The sequence below is a fragment of the Sceloporus occidentalis genome, unplaced genomic scaffold (genome assembly GCF_023333645.1).
Source record: "Sceloporus occidentalis isolate IW3139 unplaced genomic scaffold, rSceOcc1.0.p SCAF_4, whole genome shotgun sequence".
Taxonomy (NCBI): domain Eukaryota; kingdom Metazoa; phylum Chordata; class Lepidosauria; order Squamata; family Phrynosomatidae; genus Sceloporus; species Sceloporus occidentalis.
The window spans coordinates 82,078,355-82,102,525 of NW_028316984.1; the positions used below are offsets into that span (position 1 = coordinate 82,078,355).

The following is a 24,171-nucleotide window of genomic DNA, read 5'->3' on the forward strand; positions in this document are numbered from 1 at the left end:
CATAAATTGGAAACAATTGAAGGCACACAGTAACAACAGAGCACCACTCCTGTCCTACCTTTGCTGATAATTTTTGGAAATGGCAGTCTGATGAAGGTAATACCATTGTCCACTACAGTCAGCCCTCCATATCATGGATTCTTTATCCCAGATTCAACCACCCATGCGCTTGAGAACGTTTAAAAAAATGTATAAATTCCAAAAAGCAAACTATGATTTTGCTGTTTTATAAAAGGGCCACCATTTTACTATGCCATTGCTTTTAATGGGACTCAAGCATCCATGGATTTTGGTATGGGAATACTGGAACCAAATCTCAGTGGATATCAAGGGCCCACTGTAATACACACACACACTAAGCACTCAAGCATTTCTTGTTACCGTTTCCTGTTGGACAACAGCTGTAGGATGGAAGGATGGAATCATGCATATCTAGATTACTGCACTACACTCTTATGGCACTGCTATTCCACTTTTACTGCTCTGGCTGCCTCCTGTTGCATTCTGGGATTTGCAGTTTAAGGAGGAGCATTTACAATTCTCAGCCAGAGAGCTCTTAGGTCTCACTGAACTACGAACCTCAGAATGCAGCAGGAGGAAGCCAGAGCATTACAGTGGAATAGCAGCACTGTAAGAGTGTGGTGCAGTAATGGGGTATTTTATACAACTGTGAAGGTATAATAATAATAATAATTTGTTTTATTTATATACCGCTATTCCAAAGATCATAGCGGTGAACAGCAAGTAAGCTAATTAGCAAGTAAGCTAATTTGCCCCCAACAGTCTGGGTACTCATTTTAGCGACCTCGGAAGGATGCAAGCCTGAGTCGAGCTTGGGCCCTTTTGCTGGTCTTGAACTCGCAACCTTGTGGTTTTGAGTGAATGGCTGCAGTACAGGCATTTAACCACTGCGCCACCAGGGCTCCCTGGTATTTGTAACAATTTGGCCTGAATTTTAATATAGTAGGCTGTCACCTGAGTTATATATGTAGCAGAGCCCATTTCTGTACACATCTTTCTTCACACATCCTCTTTTTTAAAAATACATCACTGCTTACTTTTGTAAGGAGGTAAGTCTTGCCACTAGATGCCATCCTCCTTAACAAAGGTAAGAAATGTACCTTACCCGAGAAGGTGTCAAAAGCTTTCATCCTTAATTACTTGTGGGAACTGATAATGTCCATGCATAAAACCTGATCAGAGTCCTAAAGGCAAAGTAAAATAGATCATGTAGCATTTATGTTTGCCTATTTGAACCAGTCAAACCAGCTTGTTCATGTGGCTGTGTCCTAAAGCACGGAGAGCAGCTGACCCCCAAGCTGCTAAGTGCACAGTGGATTCCTAAGACTAATAAGTTGTAAAAGCGAAGGAAAAAAGTCACCTTTGGCAGAAAAAGCTATTGCAAGGCAAGGAGGAGCAGGGGAGATAACCAATGTAACCTTCAAGTCCGTAGCCTTCATAGTGCAGCAAATGTGCCAGAGACTGGACATCCTTAGATGCACTTTGAGGGGAGAAGAGACATTGGAGTTTGTCACGTGGTACGAATCCCATGCAGACACTAAATTTAAACTGAAAACAACCTGCATTTGAAGGTTGTTTTTCAGACGATGTTTGCATGAAAGAGAAATAACGCAAAAATAACCCGAACGCAAAGTGGTCAAAACCAGCTCCTTTTTACTTTCACTAAATTCCGAAAGTACAAAGGAGGTTTCTGTTCAGATTATTCCCGTGTTATTTCTCTTTCACACCAATGCATCTGACAAACAACACCCTGATTTTAAAATCCCGTTTCTGCACGGGATTTTACCAATTTGCCCTCCGTGTGATAAACTCCTATGTCTTGTACAATTAACTGCCTTCACAGAGTTTCTAGCCTGCTAACAAGGTGTGGAACTGGGCAACAAAAAAATCCAGCTACTCACTGGGCCTTTGGGCCTTACAAAAAAGTAATCCCTCATTTGCTAATGTGGGGAACCTAACACACCACAGCAATTTTTTCTTCATAGTTTTCTGCTGTGGAAAAACACAGGAAACGAGTAAGCTTTGAGGTCCTTCAACAGCTCAAAAGTCAATGCTTTCTTCAGAATGAGTGAAAAAATAGTATCTTGCCAAGGCAAGGGGAAGTAATTATGTGTCACAATGTATGGCAACTAAGGGTTAGCTACAGAACAATTTGTACAGCTTCCAGATAGATTTTGAGCACCTTTATGCAAGCTTTTTACTAATATTCCTAGCTACCTTCCAATGCAGAATTTTGCTTTCACTGCTGCTACTCAATACAGTAGTCACTGCATAAGGAAGATACATGGAAAAGACAGTATCAAAGGATAAACCCAAAGGGGATCCATGTCCACTGTCTTTCTTTAATGCTAGGGTAAGCATGTTTCCATGTCATGATTGAGCAGCACTGAATGATGCCATGATGGTCTCTGCACCTCGATTTCAGTAGAACAGTATAGTACCATTCTTCTTCCTGTATATAATTCCACATCTGGGGCACTTTCACACTACACCATTGTAGGACTTTGACAGCACTCCAGCAACCATGGCAACATTCTATGGAATTCTGGGATTGGCAGTATGTTGAGGAGCATTATAAAGGTCATTCCCTCAACTTCAAATGCCAGGATCCCATAGGATGTTGCCATGGTAGTTAAAATGGTACCATGGCAGTATAACTGTGTAATATGAAAAAGCCCCTCTGCCTGGGAGAAGCAGTGAGATTATCCAAGCAATATTTCCCTGTACATCCAGCTGAAGGAGCATGGAAAGAGACAGTCCCTGCACAAACAGTTCTTTCTTGTTGCTTGATGTATCAGAAAAAGAAAAAAGCATTCCCAAAAGGGCTCCCTGTCTGTTGAAACAAAATTTGGTATTCACGGAGAGGACAGAAAACCTAGACTGTGACTTTCCACACAGAATGCAGTTTCCTGAGAATATTGGTTTTTATTCTTTAAAAGATCATACGTTTTTGCATCCCTTTACATCCATAATGGGGAGAAAGCAGACAGATCATGCTTGCTGTGTTCTCAGGAACCAGTGCAGTAGTAAAGAACACTTTTCGTGGCCAGAGGTGAGACTTTAAGGCTCTATTGAGCACCATGTTCCTCCCCAGAACTAACAAAACAGATACAAAAATCACATAAAAATAAGAATTAAGCACATATTTTTTGTCTCCATAATTTATCATCATAGAATTAACTTTTCTTGGCACACAATTTGTTTGTTTTTTAAAGTGCAGACTACATGTGGAACATTGTCCATTATGGGATACAACCAGAAAGCAGAAGTTTGTGTCAGGAGACACTGTCCTCTTCAGTTATCACAATTCACAGACATGATGGTTTGTAGTGATGCTGCAAAGCTCAGATCTGTTGCAGCACTCAATAAAATCTTGGAAAGAGCAAAACATTAAACATTTCATTCATTGCTATTTTGTACAAATCTGTACAAGTGCAGCCCTGCCTAATCTCAGTGGCTAGGTGGTGAACAGGTAAAAACCAGATTTACAAAGGGCTGGCCAAGGTGTTTCGAACCCAGGAAAACAGACTTTTGGTAAGCACATTTGTCACTTTCACAAATTCACAGTAATTGACCACTGTAAAGATCTGAAAGACTTGTATCACCTTGCCCAGCCCTTTGAAAATTTAGGGCAAGAGACATGATTTGCATCTTTCTGGGTCCTATTATATTCTATCCCATTCACACAACTGTATAAATATGCTTTATACCTGAGGCTTTTATATCACTCTACTGCATCTGAAGTGGGTTTAAATCCACAAAAGCTCATGCTAAAATAAAAACCAGTAAGTCCAAAGGCGCTGCCACATTCCATTTCATACCCTGCCTTTCCTCTTTTTTATGTTGCAAGAGACTAAACGGCTGTTTCTTTGAAGACTGCTTCTAAGCAATCCCAAAGCCTTGCTATTCTGTCTTTTTGCCATTTGTTAGCAGAGAGCAATTAACACTAGGTAATACTGGTCCACAGAGCCGAAATTCATGATCCACACACTCACACAGCTAAAATAGCAACTGTTCCAAAAGTAAAAAAGGTGAGCAAACAGCCCTGACTTGCAGGACAGCAATTCATCCTGGTTCCTGTCTTTCTGCAGAGGCTCAGTTTCACCCATGCTGTCTTGGTTGTGTTCCTGGTAATTCCTGGGGAGGTCCTCAGCGTGGCTTCACAGAGAGGTGGCGTTGGCAACAAGAGGGATGATGTCGTTGTGGGTCTTCTGGTCTTCACGCTCTTGCTCCTTCTCATCCTGCTGTTTCTAGCATGGCGGCACCTGAGCCTCAAGTCTGAGGGAAGGTATCACCCCCAGCACCTGATGAGGAGGCTAGTCCTCCGCTGGCAGAACTTTTGGGGGCAGATACACAGTGAAGAGCTGTCTCGTGGCTACCAGGATGAGGAGCAAAGTGATGAGGAACTTGGGGAGTGCCAGAGTGATGATGCGGAGGAGGAGCAGCAGACAGAGCTGCTCTTCCAGCAGGCAGGAAATGAAGGCGAGGAAGAAAGGCAGGAGATGTTTAACAAGAGTACCACACCTGAGCCACTTGAAAAGAGAGTAGAGCTGGAGCCCTCGGAAGAGGAGGAAGAAGACAAGGCCTCCAAGGCCGCAGAGGGTAGAGCAGAAACCCTGCTTAGCGATCTGCATTCCTTCTCAGGAACAGCAACTTGGGAGGACAGTGGCAAGCAGGCACATGTCACAGCTCTCTAGATACAGCCAGAAGGAGGACAAAACTGGACTCTCCCACACAGAAGACTACGGAATCAACTTGTGCTCAACTGACAGGGCTGCTCTCCCCGCTTGGCCTGCTTCCTTCCCACTTGTCTGTAGCACTGCACTTGCTTGTTTACCATGTCTTAAAAGAAATGGCAGCCTGTTTCCTTGTTGTTGCTTTTGCTCCATTACAGTAAAGCAGAGGGGTAAGGACTGTATTTCAACAGCTTCCTCCATTGATGAGATGGTGGATGCATTCAGCACATGACCAGATGCAGCAGCTCTCTCACTGGAATTGTGCTACTTTGTTTTTGCATGTTCCATGCACTTCACAGTTGAAGATGTGCGACATGCTGCCCATCCTCTGGGCATGAGCCCAACCATGATCCTCTCTGTAACAAGTTAGGATTCATTCAGGCTGAGGCTGTGAAGAGAGAAGGCCAAACAGGTAGGGGCCTAGGTTGCAGGATCTTGCAACCGGGAGATGTAACAGAAAGAACAAGTCCTTTTTGGCACTTGGGTGGATGCTGGAAAAATTAAGACAAGCAAAAACACGCTGTTGCCCATCAAGAGAGGGTCTAACCATAAGGAACCATTTTGATTCTTTTTAGCCAAAGTTGCTCTCATTGCTGGACAAGTTATTAAGCCCTGAACTGGCACAGATACAATAGCAGTGAGGGAAATGAGACTTTATGCCCTTGCTGTGACTACCAGAGCTAAGACCTCTCTAGCCCAAGTCACATTCTTGGAAGGACAGCAGTCTACTGCTATCCTCCTTTATGTAGCTCCCTCTATTCCCATCATGATTTGCCATATACTGAATTGGAAGCCCCTGGTATAGGGATCATCAACACATGGGTAAGTACCAAAGCCACACAGACCGTTGCAGCTAGGATGGAGGGTGACCCCCTAGTAGTGTGGGATGGGTGGGAGAAAATGTGCTTTTCATCACAACATACACCTTGCTGTGACACAGGAGTATAGCCCATCCTATGCAAGGAGAAAGTTCCACTCTGCCAGGCAGGCAGGCAGTCTGTCTGTCCAATGATCTGTTTGCTGTGCCAGCTACCGTGCCCGCCCTCGACCTTTCTTTTTCTTGCTGCCAGAAGGTGTTTTGATGGGTAGTGGGGCAGTGACTTCTGGCACAGGCACAAGAGGAGGTGTCGACAGCTCCATCAGTTCTACTGCTGTGCTTGGCTTGAAGGCCTCAAATGGTGAGAACTTTAATGGACTACCAAAAAGAAAAAAGTGATCTGGAGTTAAGACAATGATTCACTTAGATGCATATGCACTTCCCCATCCTGCCCCTCTTTGATAGCCCAGAAAGAACAGCCAATTGCATAGGAAATTGCTTGGAGATGGGTTTCCAGATGCAGCACTTCTTTTGATAAGCAAAGATATAACTGCTGCCCCCAACTGGTTGCTGATGAAAGCTGAAATGTTTACAACTGATTTGAAATTGTATCTGAAATTGTATAGACAATTTTTAAATAACTGTACTGTGTAATTGTTATATTGTCAATTTTTGTATTGGTCAATGACCAAATAAAATTTTACTACTACTATAACTGCTGCTGCTTTCACCCTGCCAAGTACCAATCCCTTAATAAACATGGCTCAATGAACGTATCTCCTGACTCTCCTTCACATGGGCATTACCTGACAGGTGTGCGAGGGCTGCTATTGAGGCGCCGTGGTGATCGCAGCTTGGGCTGAAAGGAGAAACCTTCCTTGATGCTTTCCAACACTGATGGGGCTACATAGGTAAATCCCTGAAGGAGAAAGACCAGGTCAACATTGCTATGTCCTCGGCCATGACTGCTTTAAATCTTTAATTCTTGTCTTGTCTTAGTTAGAGGCAGCCCTTTACACTACAGCCTTTTACATGAGAGTAGGGAAGCACTATCGAGATCCATCATGTGGAGCAGGTCACCAGCAATGTAACTATGCCTGCAAGATAATCATGTTTTTTAAAAAGGCTTTCCATCCCTCCCAATCCTAACTGAAGGGGGTGGGTCTTTGAGATTGTACCAGTGGAAGCAATGGCTTGATCTTTCCTTTTTGTGTGCTATGGCTGTAAAAAGATGCCCTTAAGTTTGAAAAGAGCCTCCAATTGGGTCTAAATGTCTTTCCAAGCTTAATTTTCAAATGTATTTCAAATCTGCAGGAGCTCACATCATATGGACAGGACTGTAGATTTCTGTCCTTCTCTCCTCCAGTTGGAAGAGCATGAGGGGCAGAGGGACCTGTCCATGCACCTCTTCAACCTGTCCCTCACTCCCTCAGCCCAGCCAGTAATGATGGCAGCAATCAGCTCCACTGTTTGAAAACCAAGGTTTCAATACCGTTTTATCAACCTCCGGAAAAGAACATACACTCACATAACCTCAGATTAAGCATATATCATCAACAGCCTTCCAGGCAGAATGCATTTCTATGATCCCACCCATTTTTGCCATGGTATTGTCCATTGCTGGCAAACAGTCACTGGAAAGTCTGCTATAAAAACATTCAGTCCTTCAACTTAAATAGGTTCCCCATCTCTGCTTTACACCATGAGGGTAAGGAGGTCTCTGCTGCTGCCACCTCACACCACTTTTCCTTGTCAGGGTAGCTCCTATGAGCACTTCTTACCAAGAAGGCCTGATTGGCACTCTCACTGAGGGATCCATCGTCAGGACTATCCACAGGAGTCTGCCGGGTGAAGCGGGTGTCAAACTGACTGACATCATCATCTGATTGCTGTGGATGGAGAGGAGAAAAAGGAAATCAGTATGAAGTGAGAAAGTGGACCTGCATTTTTTTCAAGGCAGAGGAGGGAACCATTGTTGTGTCCTATAGGGTGAACAGGCAAATGGAGCAGACACATCAGGGATGTAGAGATACCTCCACGATTCCAGTTTGCAGCACTCCCTTGAGTAATACCTTCAAGATCATTCCATGTAGACTCTTACCTTTTCACCATCTCATTATGGGTGATCTGGAAATTGTTGCACAATTTAATAACTACTGGCAATGGCCATGCATGGTGAAACAAGTTACACCATTATCAAAGTTAGGCAATTGGGTAGAAACTGGAGGACAAAATTCACAAAGCCCAATTGAAATTATCTTATGAAAAGATTATCATACAGGAAGGCAATGAGAAATAAGGGGCAGCAGACAGCATGAAACATGGTAAGCAAAATAAAGAAGGGGGTGAAAAATCTGTTGCTTGAAAATGCTTTAATAGCCATAGCTATTTACAAACTTCTATTAATTTTTCCACTCTTCGCTTCCTCCACTTTTTGGTACTTTTTGTAGGAAATTAGCACAACACCTAAATAAGTATAACTTGAAGGAGCAGGGGAGCGAAAGAAGCAGAAAACAAAGCCTTAAAACAGAGCAGGTAGAATTACTTAATGTCTTTTGGGTAACATGGAGGTGGAGCAAAATGCAATTCTGTTTCAACTCAGCTTTCTTTCATAAACCATAATTTTCTAAATTGAGAACAAGATTAAAAGAATCAGAAAGTCCTATATGGTCAACAGCTGGGATGGAATACACAATACTGTAAAGACAGGTTGAAAAGGAAGAGTAAGGGTGGTGACAGTACCAGGGATGGACGGAAGGGTGGGTCAATTCTCCTGGCCAGCAAGTCATCCCAGTTAATTTGTCGGAAGAATGGATGTCTCTGAAAAGGAAAAGAGATAAATCAGAGCTATCCAGAACAAACCATAGTTCATGAAGTGCATAGCAGTCTTTACCTAACTTCATTTATCCTTAAAGTTCTGTAAGATGGTGGACACACCTATATATTTCCATGTGGAGAAACAATACTCCAGAAATTTGGAAAAGTAAAATTCAGCTTTGCTCCTCTATAGCTCCTTTGTTGCTTGGCAAGTGGAGCAGCCAAACAAACATGAAAGGCTGCAGCACTAATGGAATCTACCATTATTACTCAGGTACCGGAGCACCAAGAGGAAGGTTGTCTTATTCCAAAGACAATTTTATTAGCAGTTTTTTGGCCAAAGACAAATTAACCTTTTTCTAGTACAGAATCAAGGCCTACCTGCACATTTCAGACAATGGCCTGGAACAGATGGGCCAAAAGAAGCAGCTTCCAGCCACTTTGGAGGTGTGGCGTTCAAACGACACATGCCTCCAAGGTGTCTTAAAGCTGTTCCAATGCCGCACTCCGGTCCTTTAGACTGGAAAAAAAAGGAGCTGGGGCCATTGGCTGTGGCTTACTTTGGAAGCAGGCCATGTGGTTGGTGTCGTCCCAACCCCATTCTGCCCAGAGTGGACTCGGGCTGCTCCTTCCCGCCAGACTTGGGTCTGCTCCACCCCACCAATACTGACTGTATCATTTCAAGCACAGTGATACTGGATTAGATGTTTCCCTAATGTACAAAACTCTTTTGCTGGTGGAAAAGGACTATGACAAGGAGAAGAACATTTCATAGAGTTTCATTGTGTGCTTGTTCTGAGTGTGTAGCTTTCTCCTGAGTGACCTCAGATTGCTGATTCCTCAGATTACAGATTAGATGGAAGACTAAAGAAGATGAGTATCATATACTGGTATAGAAATATGCTGCTGTGAAATGATCATGAACAACTGCTGTAAGGTCTAGACACATACCATTAAAAAAGTCACCTAGTGTTGTTTGCATAAAACCAGCTCTACAGCCATGAAAACTAGAAACATGCTTTTCAAAAAAGTGAACTGAAATTCAGAATTCTAAATGTTGTTCAGTTCCTGTAGCAGCAGGAAACACATTCACCTGGACATGGTTGGACTTTTATTCTACTTCATTTGAACAGTATTCCTCAAGAGCAAATCTTGTTGTCCCTCCTCAACTCTCACTTCCACTTTACCTGAACATCTTCAGCATCACCTGGTCCACCACCAATTCTCTGACTGGGATTCCTTTTGAGGAACTGGGAAAAGGAAAGAACATAGTGAGGAAATGTTGCCTTGGGGGAGCCTAAAAAACAGAATCAGACTCTTCAGGTAGCTGAGACTCAGAACCAAACTACATCTGACCACATCATCATAAAATTGATTATAATTTGTCCAGGGTTATCCAATGTACGACTAGCCTGGACCTCTCAGTAAACCTTTGTATATATATAGGCACCCACAAATCCATGAGCAACATGCAATGACCACTTTCCACTCTAACGGTGGAGACAAGCTCCCACCACAGGCCAAGCTGAATGAAGGAGGTGAGGGTAAGTGTGCCCACATGTGGTGTGGTGCCAGTGTGTACAGTAAATGACAAATATCATACAGGTAGTCTGGTGGAGAACAACACTCTTAGTATATTTACACTGGTAGTGTGGGCTTCTCTTTTACAGAGTTGCATCACTACCCTTTGACAGCACCAGGATACCCTCCACTCTATGATCAATCTGTAGCTGAAGAGATCCTGAAGCATTTGGGCACCATCTAATGGGAGAAAGGAACAGCATCCAAAAAGTTCTTCTCAGTCCTCCACCTTGGTTCAGGAGAATGAAGCCTGCTTCTTTTTTTCCTAGCTATGCAACCAGAGCTGTATGGTGCCTGGATCCCTCCTGACCACCGTTTGGCTGTGGAGGTGGACCTTGGTGCCATCAGACTGAGGGTGGACAGTGGGGCAGTGATGGCAGATGTGCAAGAAGATACTGGAAGCCTCTTTCAGCAATGCTTCACATAGTACTCCAGCATAAAACACCCACAGTAAAGTAGCCACTTTTTCCTAAAGCTAAGAGATGCTCGAGAGGGAGGAGGTGCGATAGATGGGAAGGGAAGAGGTGGCTGCAACAGAAATCATAGAAACAAGTGGATAGAGGAAGGAGAAAGAAAAACAACAGGATTCTTTCACAACTTCCAGGCTCAAGAGGAAGAGGAATATCTGCTATACAGTGTTGTGCAACCCACAAGCTTGGGCCAAAACTGGAAAGAAAGGGCAATTCATGTGCCAAAGGATACTGGAAAAGAGAAGATGAAGGTTGTAGCTTAGGATCATGTGTACTCTGGAGAGCCCTTCTTAGATTCAAAACAGGGCATGGTGAGAGGTTACTGACCTTGTACTGAGCTTAGAAACTCTTGCCTCTAGTTTGGTGTGACCTCAGGGCTTGGAACAGTTATTTGGTTGGACTGCAACTCCTAGAATCCCACCATGTGAACCAAGGAATCATGGGAGATGGAACCCCCAAAAAGCAACTTATCAACTCTCTGCTTTATAAACAGACATCTTATCCCTCTGTTATGAGGTCCCAAATGCCATACATTTTGTCATAAAAAGAGACCATTTAGGAACATTTGAGCAAGACAGGTTACACAGAATGTCTGTGAACTGAGTGTTTACCAAGACTTTACCTGAGGCTGTACAAAGTCTGCCCACCTGTGGCTTTATAGATAAAGTAAGGTGCACTGGGGCAAGGGTTATGAATAAAATTAAAAAAGCAAAATCCACATTTGCCTGGCACAAGCAAGCAACAGACAGTATCATACCTTCTTAAGCAGATCACGAGCATCTGGAGTCAAGTAGGGTGGAAACACCAGCTTCCCCTTCAGGATTTTGTCCATCGTTTTCTTGCGGTTTTCAGCTGTAAATGGAGGCTGCAAGACCAGGACACAGAGGTTCAAGATAGACTCAGAGAAAAGAAGATTTTGCTTGGAAACATCCACAACTGGAGATGGTCTTGTGTGTGTGTGTGTGTGGGGGGGGTGTCAGTGTGAGGGACCCTCCAGTGTAAGGGAAATGGTGTAGAAGTAACTAGGTGGCAAAACTGACACCGGAATGTAACTATAGCCCCCAGGGAGTATGTGTGAAGCCAATGGGTTTTGCTGGGGCCAGGGACAGACACAATAAAGCCCAAGCTTGGAAAAGTTAATGTTTTGGACTATGCAGTAGAGTTCCTATAATCAGGCCAGGCTGTATTCCAAAAAGATGACTTTTCCAAGATCCGATTAACTCATATGATCAAGGAAGTAACAGCCAAAAAACTGCTTTTAGAGAAACGTATCAAACTTTTTTGACAGATCAAGCAGCAAGATGTTGCTTTTGTTCAGAAACTGTACAGGCTCTTGATTAGGATGCTAAGACCACACTAATTCTACTTCCTTGCAACAACAGTAGGATGGCCCACATACAAAACTCTTTCCAACAGCTGCCTCACTGATCCAATGAGAGCTGGTGGTCTACAGTCCCTCATTTATGCCCAGCACTGTGCAGCTTCATTCCTGCCATCCTGTTGCTTCCCTCCCTGCCTTCAAACACAACATGAGTGAAACTTGCCGAGCCAGTGAGCATGTCATACATCAAAGTACCAAGGCTCCACCAGTCCACAGCCCGGTTGTGACCACTTCGCATCAGTATCTCTGGGGCCCTAGATTTAAGGGAGGCAGATAGAAGAAGGGGTAACTATCAATTCACAGATATTCTCCACCAAACACCAAGAAAAACAGAACTAGTGGGGATTTCCCAAGATATTTGGGAGCCCATGACATGTACATGTACTCTATGGTGCCACAAAAGGTGTGGGTGACAGCTCCATCATGAATAGACTCCTTGCAGAGACCAAAGTCCGTCAGCTTAATATGCCCTGTAAAACAAAAAACAAGAAAGATGAGATCCTGTTGCTGCCTTGGCTTGTTACACAAGGGAGAAAGGACCACACACAACTGAATTTCTCCCATTACCCTTTGCAAATTGGGCTTTCATACCTTGGCTGTTTAACATTATGTTCTCCGGCTTGAGATCTCGGTAGATGATGCCATTAGAGTGGAGGTGGCCAAGTGCCAGAATGATCTCGCCCAGATAGAAACTGGAAGAATGGGGATGAGAGGGGAAAGTATTTTGTCAACAGAGTGGACATAAGTAACCTACGTAGTGCAGAAAGTACTTGCAATCCTGTATTTTGAAGAGCTGATATTTCAGGACCCCAGTAACATGCAATGCAGGCTAAATGGAAGAAAAAGGGCCTCCATCAAAAAGGGCCTGGGAATATAAAACAATCTGAAGAAACCCATCTATGGAAATGAAGGCCCCAGTTCAGGAGAGGAACCAGAACAATGAAATCTCTTAACTTTAGATATAGGTGTGACTGCCTGTTTGGTGCAGGTAATTCAGTTACTTCCTACTTTGGAAAGAGGAAAGCCTGTGACGATTACAGAAATTCAAACCAGTAAGGACAAAGCCAGCCACATATGCTTTTCAGGGCTTGACAGTGTTCCTTAACACCCCAGCCACTGCCCATGGTGGTTGGGAGATTCTGGGAACTGACATCCAAAAAAGGGGTAACCTTTCTCACTTCTCATGCTTCAACCAGAGTTCCTTTGAATCCCTTCTGAATTTAATCTAATTGTGCCTCGAAGACACAGATAAACATTTTTAGCCATCTGAACATCACACTAGTATATCCGGTATCACCTAATGCCTTCCCACTTTCAGCACCAATCATATTTCTGGGTACTCTACAGTAGAATCATCAGGATGAGAACAACTATATGCATTTGTGAGATTTGGCACCCTTCCCTATCAGGCCCAAGGGAGGAGTGGCAACACGCCCCTGTACACAAATACAATGACCCACTTTCATCGGTCAACAACAGTGGCAGAGCTGCCTTATTAGGGCATGCTTGCTCTTCTTCCCTCCCCTGCTTGGTTACTGCTTTTGACCTTCTCTTGCATCAGTACCAGTTTGCTAAGCTCACAGTGTAAAACATGGTTTGGGGTGCAAAAATCAGCCCCAAAAATAAACATTTTAAAACTTTTTTTTAGGGGACTAGGGATTTTGGGGGGCTTCAAGGTCTACATTTTGCAACCTATGGCCTGCACTTTGCCCACAGCTGCATTACAATTTCCTCATAGCAGCATTTCTATCCTATAGCACAGTTAATATTCAATGGCCTGTAATCATCTAAATAAGGCCAAATGTAGTCGGTAATAGCACAAAACCATTGTCCTGTCCAGATTTGGTCCTCCCATTGGGATACAAGACACTGAACATCATGAACAAAAATGTAGCAAAGTTCCTTTTCTTTCTTAACAATTCCCAGTATTCTCCAGGCAGTATGGCCACTTTTTAAAGCTCTGAGATGAATCCATAAAGAAGCAACTCATACAATTTGCTTAAGAAGGTTCTTTAGGAAGAAATTCAAGCACACATGAAATCACATAGCATGCAACTCGTTATGGATGTTCAGTCAATAACAGTGCCTAAATGAGCCAACATAATATATTTAACAATATGCTCTACAGGATAATATAAGGAAAACCAAAATGGAATTGAGGCAATAACCCTGAACACACAATTGAAAGCAAACTCCAGTAAATCTAGTGGGATTGATTTCTAAATAAATACATATAAGACTGTGTGTACAACAGCAATGGAACAAAGGCAAGATTAACAGCATCCTTTGAAATATCCATTGGCCAGATAAAGTGCAGAATTATCTTCTACCCTCTCAGTTCAGATAAGAACAGATTCGGCTTCACACTGATTGGCTTTAAAGCAGTAAAGCCATCTAGATAGTTTAAACAGGTAAACCACATCAGATGAAAAGATGAACACACCCACCCTAGGTTTACCTTCCTATCTTTTATGGGAGGGACAAACTAGATTCTATGAACAGAATTCTCACATCTAAGAGGGTCCACTCTTTACTCAATGAGTTTGAGTCAGTGAACCCCCTTCATCTAGAAGACTGGCTGCTACTGCATCCATTTTTTTAAAACTCTATTGTAACTTGATGTATTTTACTGTTGTAACCTGCCCGGATTCTTCATGATTGGGTGGACTAGAAATAAATCTTTACTATTATTATTATTATTACTACTACTACTACTACTGTGGATTGTGGTTATGATTTTCAAACAGTTTTGAGAACTGTTTATATCAGCAAAGCTATGAATTCAAACTCTACAAAGAGATGGTACAATTGGCATTTAAGGATCTACTTACAAGGAGGTGGACAAGGTATTCATGTCTAACATATGGAGACACTGTTAATATTTCTTTGCTGCCTTTATTACTATCTTTCCCAGCTCTGGCCAGTGCAAGAAACTAGAGAGAATGCCTACAGCTAGGTTCAGTTCTCCTGGCTATCCCAATTCAGGCTATGCCAGCATTTTCACTGACCAAGCTGTATCCTCCAAGAAGATGCCTTCTCGCTCCAGCTGCATGAAAAGTTCCCCGCCTAGGAAACACAAAAGAAAGAGAAACCATCAGCTTGCTTTGAAAGCAGTGTGTCATCCTACTCTCAAAAATCTACAAGGAATGAAAAAAGCCCGAAATTCCAGGCTGTATGTTGAAACTATACCACTGAGGCATTCCAGGATGAGGTAGAGCTTGCCACCAGTCTGGAAGGCATAGATGAGGTCCACAATGAATGGGTGTTTGATGGCCTCCAGGATGTTTCTCTCAGCCTTTGTGTGGGCTGTGTCCTTGGCATTACAGGCAATCTTGGCCTACAGGAGACACGAGAAGAAATTAAGGTCAACAAAGTCTCACTAAATAATCTATTCACAGCCAGGGCTTTCAAAGGCTATGGCAGTCGACTAGAAACCCTGGCTGGTTCTACCATGATGTTAAGGCTTTGAGGATATCCACAGTGATTAATTTGCCATATGAGGAGCAGCTGTATGGAGAAGCTTCTCACCAGAAGGTTGGCCATCATATCAACAGTTAACCATAGCAAGTGTGAACAAAAGAATAACGTGATGTTCCACTAATCTGCATCAGTGAGGACTACCCTGTACCAATGAAATCAGAGATATTCAAGATGAGATATGTAACAAGGCACATGACCAGCAATGGGACACACAGCTCACCTTCTTCAATACTTTCATGGCAAAGATTTTCCCAGCATTTGTGCCCTGCACCTTCCGTACCTGGAATACCTACAATGGAAACCAAAGCAGGCAGTGAGACCAGGACACATGACAAGTTTTGTGGAATGGTCATAATAAATCCATTTTCTGGCATAGAATCAGTGGCACAGAGTAGCAGCACTCCTCTTCAACACAGCAACTAAAATAATAAAGGACTGTTTTCTGTCATGGAAGCTAGGTACTGGTACACCTGAAGACCCCTGTCATACATGTAGTCTTTCCAACCTTCATCCCTTCAACATCTGATGCAGACTGCCATGGAGAACATAGAGGTCCCATCATAAAATGTGCTGAAACCAATCCAGAATGAATCTATGGCCTGTTACAGACTGCCAAAATAAAGCTGCTTCGGGACTCTTTGGAGGTATGCTGTTTAAATGATGCATGCACCCTAAGAATCCGGAAGCTGCACCAAAGCTGCACTCCAGTGCTTAGGAATGGAGTGTGGCTTTGGCGCAACCTCCGGACTCTTAGGACCCATGCATCATTTAAATAGCATACCTCCAAAGAGACCTGAAGCAGCTTTATTTTGGCAGTCTGTAACAGGCCTATATGACATCTAATCTAAAGAGATTAGAACCTGTTTATTTTGTGCCCAAAGTTACCCCAGTGTGTGCATCTAATGATATTCAAGAGGTATTAGATAATTCTTGGAGAAATGGTAGAAGAAGGGTAATCTTGTCAAGCATCCACAGAATACTTAGATAATAAACTATAGCCACCAATCTTGTCAACTTCCCAATCACAGTTCCCTTGCCCTTGCAAGCCTTTCAATGCAAGATTTGCTTCAACAAAATGGAATCCCATATTGCAGGATTCAATCAATCTGTGAGAAGATTGTAACCATTGGGAGCTATTAATCTGCATATTTCACAAAAGAGTTGTAGGTCAGCATTTGAAGGGGGCCTCTGTTATGTCTAGATTCAGCTTCTCTCCAGTTGCTCACAGCCAGTCCTCAAACAGTCAGATACCAAGTAAGCAGAGAGGCTACAGAACATGAAAGAGGGCTAGAATTAAATGTCATCGACAGATCAATGATACCACACTATATCTCTGAGAATTTAGTGCAGAATTCTAATGCAGGGAGGAAAGAGGAGGAAATGGAACACCACAGGAGACTTCAGCAGGGTGTGTGTGTGTGTGTGAAGTACTGGGCTTTGGGTCATTTTCTCGAATGCCCTTAATTGTAGCAGTACCACTAAAGAACATTCCTACCTACAACTCTTCTGCTGCCACATCAGCACTGACACTATGTTTGAACCCAGATTATCTTGTTAGATCTTTTAGACTCTGTCTAAAAGATTGAAGAAGATAATCTGTGTACTAACACTCCTACTGATTTTTAAGTGGAAAAATTCTAGCCAAAGTTGCAAAGTCAAGACTGAATGCTATGTCCTTGATGAAATCTGCATTAGCAGAGATCCAGAAGCTCAAAAATATCCCAGGCATGCCTGCAACTGCAGGATGCTTGCTTTCTCTAAAAGTAAAGTTTGAAAACAGGATGGTAACAGGATCATCCAGTCATTACCCACACCCAGGTTTGGTGGCTGAAGTAAAGATCAAATGGCTGCTGCTTTAAGGTATCTGGGCCAACACCCTTCCTCAATTATGCACACATAATCCTATCAAGTTAAAGGCTGAGCTTCTCCAACTAGTTTTTACAGTGAAGTAAGCTACAACTGGTGGTTATCATTGCCTTCAGTGTACTTTCCACATCAACCTCTGGGTCCTTAAATACCAAGATTAAATTGAGATCTGTAAACACATAAAGATTCGTTTAAACCAAAAAAGAAAAAAATGATCTGCAAAGCTGGTGGCAAAATTTTCACTGTAAGCATAAGATAATTCATCAGCCCTTCTGCCTTTCTAGAATGAATGGAAATAGAATATAGTTCTTCATCACAGTAGCACAGCCAATCTATGTTTTAATTAGTATTGCATAAGTCAAAAACACCAAATTCTCTACTTTTTCTTCTTTTCTGTTTTATCTGCCCCACCTCTTTCTTAAACCTGGAGAATCTGTGTCACCAAAGCAGAAGGTGGTAACTGGAAGCCTCTGTACTGGTGGTACTGGTTAACCTGTTGTTTGACAGAGTGTTCTGGCTTGCTCTTTGCTAAGGTGACAAACATGTCTGCGCTATAGAATGGGGAACCTAACTGAACGCACGTCTATATGCCACAAACACACTCCAATTTTCAGCTTCTGGTAACCTCCACAGGTTTCACTAGGCACTTGAAGATAACTAAATCAGTAATTAATGGATGTAGAAAGGTTATTTTAAGATGGGTTTCAGGAGGGCTGTGATCCTAAAAAAACAGAAAACCAAACACTCTGGGAATGTTCAAGGAATGGAAAGTCCCCTTTTCCACCTAATTCTTTTTTTGGGGAGTGGGGGGAACCAACAAAGAACTCTGGAGAGCTTCTTGGGCTGCAAAAACAGCTTGAGAGGGGGGAATTCATGGGAGGAGTCTACCCTAGCTTTCTACCAGGAATGAAGACAAATGTTTATTCATGTAAGAATAATATGAAAATCAATATGAGAACCTCCTTATGCAGCCTGAAGTTATATAGACCAAAAACACAGGGTTACTTCTTAACTGAGAAGTAGTCTTCTGTGAATGAGATGAGCTAAAAAGTCTCCAGAAAATCTGGCATCTTAGGGCCCATTCACACTGCATTTTAACCTGGGCTCCAATCCGATTTAAATGAGGGTCGTTCATACTTGCACCAGAGTTTCCTGACCCGAATCAGGGGGGTCGTTCATACTTGCACCAGGGTTTTCTTACCCGATTTGGGGAGCGCAAAGTGTAAATCCCCCTTAACCTGGGGCTTTTTGCCATGGATTTTCTTGCGGTTCTTTTCAAAAGAACTGGTTTTCTCCCAATAGGAACTTGAAAATCGTTCCCATCCTATTCCTTCCTTCCTCGTCCTCTCCCTCAGCCACCCCCATTCTTGCCTCCCTCCAGCCATTTTCGTTTGCCACCCCCCGATCTTGCCTGCATTCACCCCCTCTGTCTTTCTGCTTCCTCCTCTTCCTCCCTCCTCTGTCACCCCGATCTTGCCTGCGCCCTCTGTCCTTCTCCTTCCTCCTCTTCCTGCCTCCTTTGTCACCCTGATCTTGCCTACGTTCGTCCCCTCTGTCGTTCTGCTTCCTCCTCCTCTTACTTCCTCCACTGTCACCTTGATCTTGCCTGTGTTCGCCCCCTCCGCCCTTCTCCTTCCTCCTCTTCCTCTCCCTCAGCCACCTCCACTCTTCCTACCCTTCCTGCTCCCCCCCTTATGCCAGATTGTGGCATTTTACTCCATTGCCAAATGTGAACGAAAATCCCAGGGTAAAATGCCAAGATCGTGACAAATCAATGCCATGGATAGAATCAATCCTGGCAATAAATGCCACTGAGAGATTCGATTGTAGCATTCCAGGGAAATAACCCGGTTCCCACACTAGGTTATTTCTTCAGTGAGAATGGGGCCTGAGTTCCTTTATCTTCTTAGTCCACTGCCCTAAGAAAGCTTTAAAGAGGCCCAGAACTGTACATACTGAACAGTAATGGTCTCCTGAGCACCATGGACACCTTTAAAGTAGTAAAATTTCAATTCTGGTCTCCCTGGCCCACATACCCCTCCCCCTACACACATAGGCCATTCCTCACCTTGCCATAGCCACCCTTGCCCAAAACACGCAGCAGCTCAAAGCAGTGGGGCCCGATGTGCTCTGGACCATTGTTAACAATGTTCTCTGAGATTTCAATTTCTTCATAATGTCCTGGCACCAATCTGAAGGAAAGAAGAAAACAGGACAGTTGAGGAGGGCACCAGCCAAGGTATCCCCAGAAGGAGGACTCTGAGGTTTTAGAAGGACAGGAGATAGATAGCAAACAGCTATGGTATGGGAGCACCTAAACCATGTTAAGCTAAGGAAGTTTGTGGAAAGAAAATTTCCTAACTTCTCCCTCTTCCTAGACCCTACTAACCCCTGAAAAGCCTCTCCACGGCATGGAGCACCTTCTGAACACTGTGTGATGAGGTGCCTGGTACTATGGGGAGAATATGCTGATATGAAGTTTTACTTCTATGAACTTTCTTCAGTTAAGTATCTTAAATGCAAGACATTTTGTTCAGAATTTTAAAAGAAGCCCACTACTCCCATGGCACTCTAATAGACAAGAAGTACCCACATACATACAATGAATGCAACTACCCCAGGGGGGCTCCAGTATCATTGGAGTCCTGGGTTTGACCAGGCATGTTCTGAATCCATTTCATATCAGTATCCTAGGCCTATTTGTTAATGTGAATATAATTAAAAACAACATGGAATTAGAACAGGGCAGATAAGGCTTAGGTGGCAGGAAAAAATACAAAAAAGGTAAGCTACACTAGTTCAGTGTTTTCACAAAGTCTTTCTACAGTGTGTAGAGAGATCTTGTAGCACCTTTGAGACTAACTGAAAGAAAGAAGTTGGCAGCATGAACCTTTATAGACTTCAGTCTACTTCCTCAGATGCATTTGGAGGAAGTAGACTGAAGTCTATGAAAGCTCATACTGTCAACTTCTTTCTTTCAGTTAGTCTCAAAGGTGCTACAAGATCTCTCTTCATACTGATTCTACATACTAACACAGCTATATCTTTGAATTCTTCATACAGTGGTTACTGACACAAATAAAACCCACTATGTCCTTGCCAAATTCTGTATTTTGTTTTAACCTAGTTTGTAAAATGCCATGGGTCTCACACTGGAAGAAAGGTGGGATATTGAATACACAAACAAATAAAATATATGAGCCTTAGTAAACAACACAGCCAAGCAATGATGATGCTTCTAATCACCCTATGCCTCCCCCCCCATTCCATCCCTCTTTTGCCTTCTTTCTTTCACAATGCTGAGCCATCATTCTGATTTTGCAATAATATACAGTGCTATCGTGTCACAGTGACAGCACTGTATACATACAATATGTTTTGCTACTAGAGGAATGGGGGGAAGGGTGCATCTGAGTGCAGGAGCTGAAAGGATATTTCCACTGCACAGTTAAAGTAGTATGATACTTCTTTAACTGCCCTGACTAGTACTCAGCTAGAAAGCTCATGTGCAGCAGGGAATGCAGCAAAACTCTCCTGACAGAAAATTCAAAGTACCCAAGAAAGTCAGCACCCACCTCAATTGCAGTATCCCAAATAACAGAGCAACAGAATAAAACTGACAGAACACAAAAAGCAATGAGAATTACTTGCAAAACAGCCAACTGTACAGTGGTCCCTCCACATTTGCTGAGGTTAGGGTGAATGGCCCCATGAATGTGGAAAAATGCAAATAAAAAACTACGATTCTTTTTAGCTAAGAGAACACCTCTCTAGGAATCTCCAAATCCTCCAGTGCAACTCTGTGGTCAACATTTGCCAGGATTTGACCAGAGAATCATGCTGGAGGCCCTACAAATGCCTAGAGAATTGTTTTCTTTAGGAATCTCTAGATCCTCCCATGCAACTCTGTGGTCAGCTTCCTGCAGAATTTCTCTGGGGGACCTAGCAATTCCTAGGATAAACATATTAATCAAATAATCAAATCTACAAAAGTCAAATTCACAAATGTGGAAGGCTAACTGTACTTATAAAACTGTATTACAAGCTTGTATGGACATTACAGAATCCCCCTGCCCGCAAATTTTGGTATCATATGATCATCCTAATCCAGTGTAACAAATTGCTGTTCAAGATTCTTCAAGACCACAGTTGAACATGAGTCAACAGTGCGATGCGGCAGCTAAAAAGGCCAATGCAATTTTAGGCTGCATCAATAAAAGTATAGTGTCTAGATCGAGAGAAGTAATAGTGCCACTCTATTCTGCTTTGGTCAGGCCCCACCTGGAAGATTGTGTCCAGTTCTGGGCACCACAATTCAAAAAGGACATTGAGAAACTGGAGCGTGTCCAAAGGAGGGCGACTAAAATGGTGAAAGGTCTGGAAACCTTGCCCTATGAAGAATGACTCAGGGAGCTGGGGATGTTTAGCCTGGAGAAGAGAAGGTTAAGAGGTGATATGATAGCCCTGTTTAAATATTTGAAGGGATGTCATATTGAGGAGGGAGCAGGCTTGTTTTCTGCTGCTAGAGACTAGAACACGGAGCAATGGATGCAAGCTGCAGGAAAAGAGATTCCAGCTCAACATTAGGAGGAACTCCCTGACAGTAAGGGCTGTTCGACAGTGGAACACACTCCTTCCTCGGAGTGTAGTGGAGTCTCCTTCCTTGGAGGTCTTTAAGCAGAGGCTAGATGGCCATCTATTGGGGATGCTTTGATTGGATTTCCTGCATGGCAGGGGGTTGGACTGGATGGCCTGTGCGGTCTCTTCCAACTCTATGGCGCGTTACAGACAGCCAAAAAGCGGCTGCCTGCACCCACCCCTTTCCCCGCCGGATCGGGGCCTCAGTGGCTAGAGCAGCAGCCGCTGAGGCCCCAATCTGCCGCTTTCCAGGCCGCGGGGAAGCGGCAAAAGGCCGTTTCCCCGAGGCCTGGAAAGGGGTGTCCTTGGGGCTTCAAGCCCCAAGGACACCCCGCGGTGGCGGGGCGGAGGAGAAAGGGGCTACTTGGCCCCTTTCTCCTCTGCGTCGCTGGGTGCAGCCATCTAAAGGCTGCACCCAGTGACGCAAACCTGGAAGGAGCTCCAAAACGGAGCTCCTTCCAGGGCCATGGAAAGGACGCACTAAGCGCCCTCGCACTGCCCCACTACATAACAACCGCGCCGCCTCGTTTGGAGGCGGCGCGGTTGTGACGTAGTCATGGCGGCGGCCGTGTGGAATGGCCGCCGCCATTTTGTACGTGCTGAGCACGTACTAGGGTTGTGGGGTGCGGAAGCACCGCCTCTTCCTAACCCTAGTACGTGCTCAGCACGTACTTTAAGGCCCGTCTGTAACAGGCCTATGATTCTATGAAGAAATCCTCCTCATATGAAGTTAACATGAAGGAATCCTACATAGCCCAGAAAGCACATGGAGATGCCATATATGGAGTTGTTCAACCACAATTTACATACATATATAATATGTGGGTTCTTGGTATTCGCTGGGGTTTCTTACATAAAATGGCCAAGCCAAGGTAATATAGGCCCCATACAGACAGGCCAAAATAAAGCTGCTTCAGGTCACTTTGGAGGTATGCTGTTTAAATGATGCATGTGTACTAAGAGTACGGAAGCCGCACCAAAGCTGCACTCCAGTCCTAAGGATTAATTTTTATTATTTAATATTATAATTTTATTATTTGAGATGAATATTATAATATTTATTATTATTACATATTATTATTTATGTGCTTTTAGCTTTTATTCCGTAGTGCCGTCCATTTTCCTTACATGGCCTACATTTCACTAACTGTCCTACATTTCACGGTGCCTTTTACCTGTCCTCCCTTTCCACCTGGTGTCCAGGAGGAATTCCATTTTCCTGAAGGGTCCTCCATTTTGGGGGTGCCTGGTCCTCCTCCTTGGCTGTGAGGAGGACCTCTGTCCATCCTGCTATTTTTAGGGTGTGTGTGTGTTATGTGTGTGAACTACCTGGTACTCACTCGAGGCCACTGCAGTGAAAGTCTGGGTCCACATCCTGGAAGAGAGTTTGAGAGGAAAATTAATACTACTACTACTTGTACTACTAATTTTTATTTACACCCCGCCTACTCCGACTAGGCAGCTTACAGTAAAACAGTTCAATATATATAATAAAATAATAGTACATAATATTAACCCAATTCAAATGGGTTAAAACAATCAATAATCAATATCATAGTTCACAGTGTGTATGTATATCTATTATTTTGTTGTTTATTTGTTTGTATATATGTTTCTCTGTCTGTTTGCTGCTTATGATTGTGTGTTTGTTATGCATGATAATATATGTCTTAAAAATAAAAAAGTAGGGAAAATTCAATAATCAATAATCTATAACATCAAGGTCTGTCTCCCCTCCCTCCCCCCCACCTTAAAATAACAATTAAATCACAACTACATTAAAAAAGATTGATGCTAAAAAGACTGATGAAAGGAAAGGGAGGAGAGGAGAGGCCAGGAGTATCAGGGGAAGGTGGGGAGGAAAAGGAGGGGGCTCCCAGGGCGAGGAGACCCCTGCTGCCACCCCCTTCCTTCCTTCCTTCCCTGGGACCCTTCCTCCTCCTGGGTCCCTGTGGGGCAGTGTTGCCAACAAGCCTCGAAGATCATTCCCCAAACGTTTGGCCAAAGCTCACCAAATTCCCCCCCCCCCCAAGATCTCACCAAATACTTATTTCAACTCTCAAAATGACCATTAAAACCAACCCCCAAAATCACACCAAAGGCTCTGAAAAGTCCCCGTTTTCGTGTGAAAGTCACCACACTGGCAACACTGCGGGGGGGCTGCCTCCCAAGGAAAGGGGGCGCCTCAGACTGTGAGGGAGACAGACACCAGGGCGCCCTCTCCTGCCCTCCTTCCGCCGCCTCACCGCCGCCGCCGCCGCCGGGGGCCCCAAGTCAGGCTCCTCCCCGTCGCTCCCCTCCTCAGTCTCCAGGTCGATGTCGAAGACGCCGGCCATGGCAAGGGCGCCCCACTCAACCCCCGCA

General features: G+C 43.7%; 2 protein-coding genes across 4 annotated transcripts; one reads left to right on the forward strand and one right to left on the reverse strand.

Moving 5' to 3' along the window:
• Window positions 1-2,688: 2,688 nt before the first annotated feature.
• Window positions 2,689-24,171, reverse strand: RPS6KB2 (ribosomal protein S6 kinase B2). 3 transcript variants are annotated; one of them, XM_089520572.1, is made up of 16 exons: window positions 24,054-24,171; window positions 23,148-23,182; window positions 19,238-19,361; window positions 15,524-15,592; window positions 15,013-15,160; window positions 14,832-14,889; window positions 12,415-12,515; window positions 12,203-12,293; window positions 11,987-12,077; window positions 11,200-11,307; window positions 9,579-9,641; window positions 8,317-8,394; window positions 7,356-7,463; window positions 6,381-6,493; window positions 5,681-5,952; window positions 2,689-3,117 (listed from the first exon to the last, which is right to left on the reverse strand). In XM_089520572.1, exons 1-15 carry the CDS (start codon window positions 24,141-24,143, stop codon window positions 5,787-5,789), a joined length of 1,443 nt encoding a protein of 480 aa, XP_089376698.1. In that variant the 5' UTR covers window positions 24,144-24,171; the 3' UTR covers window positions 2,689-3,117; window positions 5,681-5,786. The 3 variants fall into 3 exon arrangements, with proteins under 3 accessions (XP_089376698.1, XP_089376699.1, XP_089376701.1); XM_089520573.1 differs by lacking the exon at window positions 2,689-3,117 and having other exon boundaries at window positions 5,787-5,952; window positions 24,057-24,171; XM_089520575.1 differs by lacking the exons at window positions 2,689-3,117; window positions 24,054-24,171 and adding an exon at window positions 23,877-23,945 and having other exon boundaries at window positions 5,787-5,952.
• PTPRCAP (protein tyrosine phosphatase receptor type C associated protein) lies at window positions 4,074-6,350 on the forward strand (the record flags this gene model as incomplete). Its single annotated transcript, XM_089523064.1, has 1 exon — window positions 4,074-6,350. A coding segment is annotated over one exon (645 nt), but the record flags the coding sequence as incomplete, so codon positions are not given.

Bases quoted from the DNA above. Each gene is read 5' to 3' on its own strand.
- RPS6KB2 (XM_089520572.1), bottom strand. From the start codon at position 24,143: ATGGCCGGCGTCTTCGACATCGACCTGGAGACTGAGGAGGGGAGCGAC. The intron at 12,294-12,414 runs GTATGAAAGCCC...TTTGTTTTACAG, and splicing joins CATAATGTTAAACAGCCAAG to GGCATATTAAGCTGACGGAC. The intron at 12,078-12,202 runs GTACATGTCATG...CCTTAAATCTAG, and splicing joins TGTGGCACCATAGAGTACAT to GGCCCCAGAGATACTGATGC.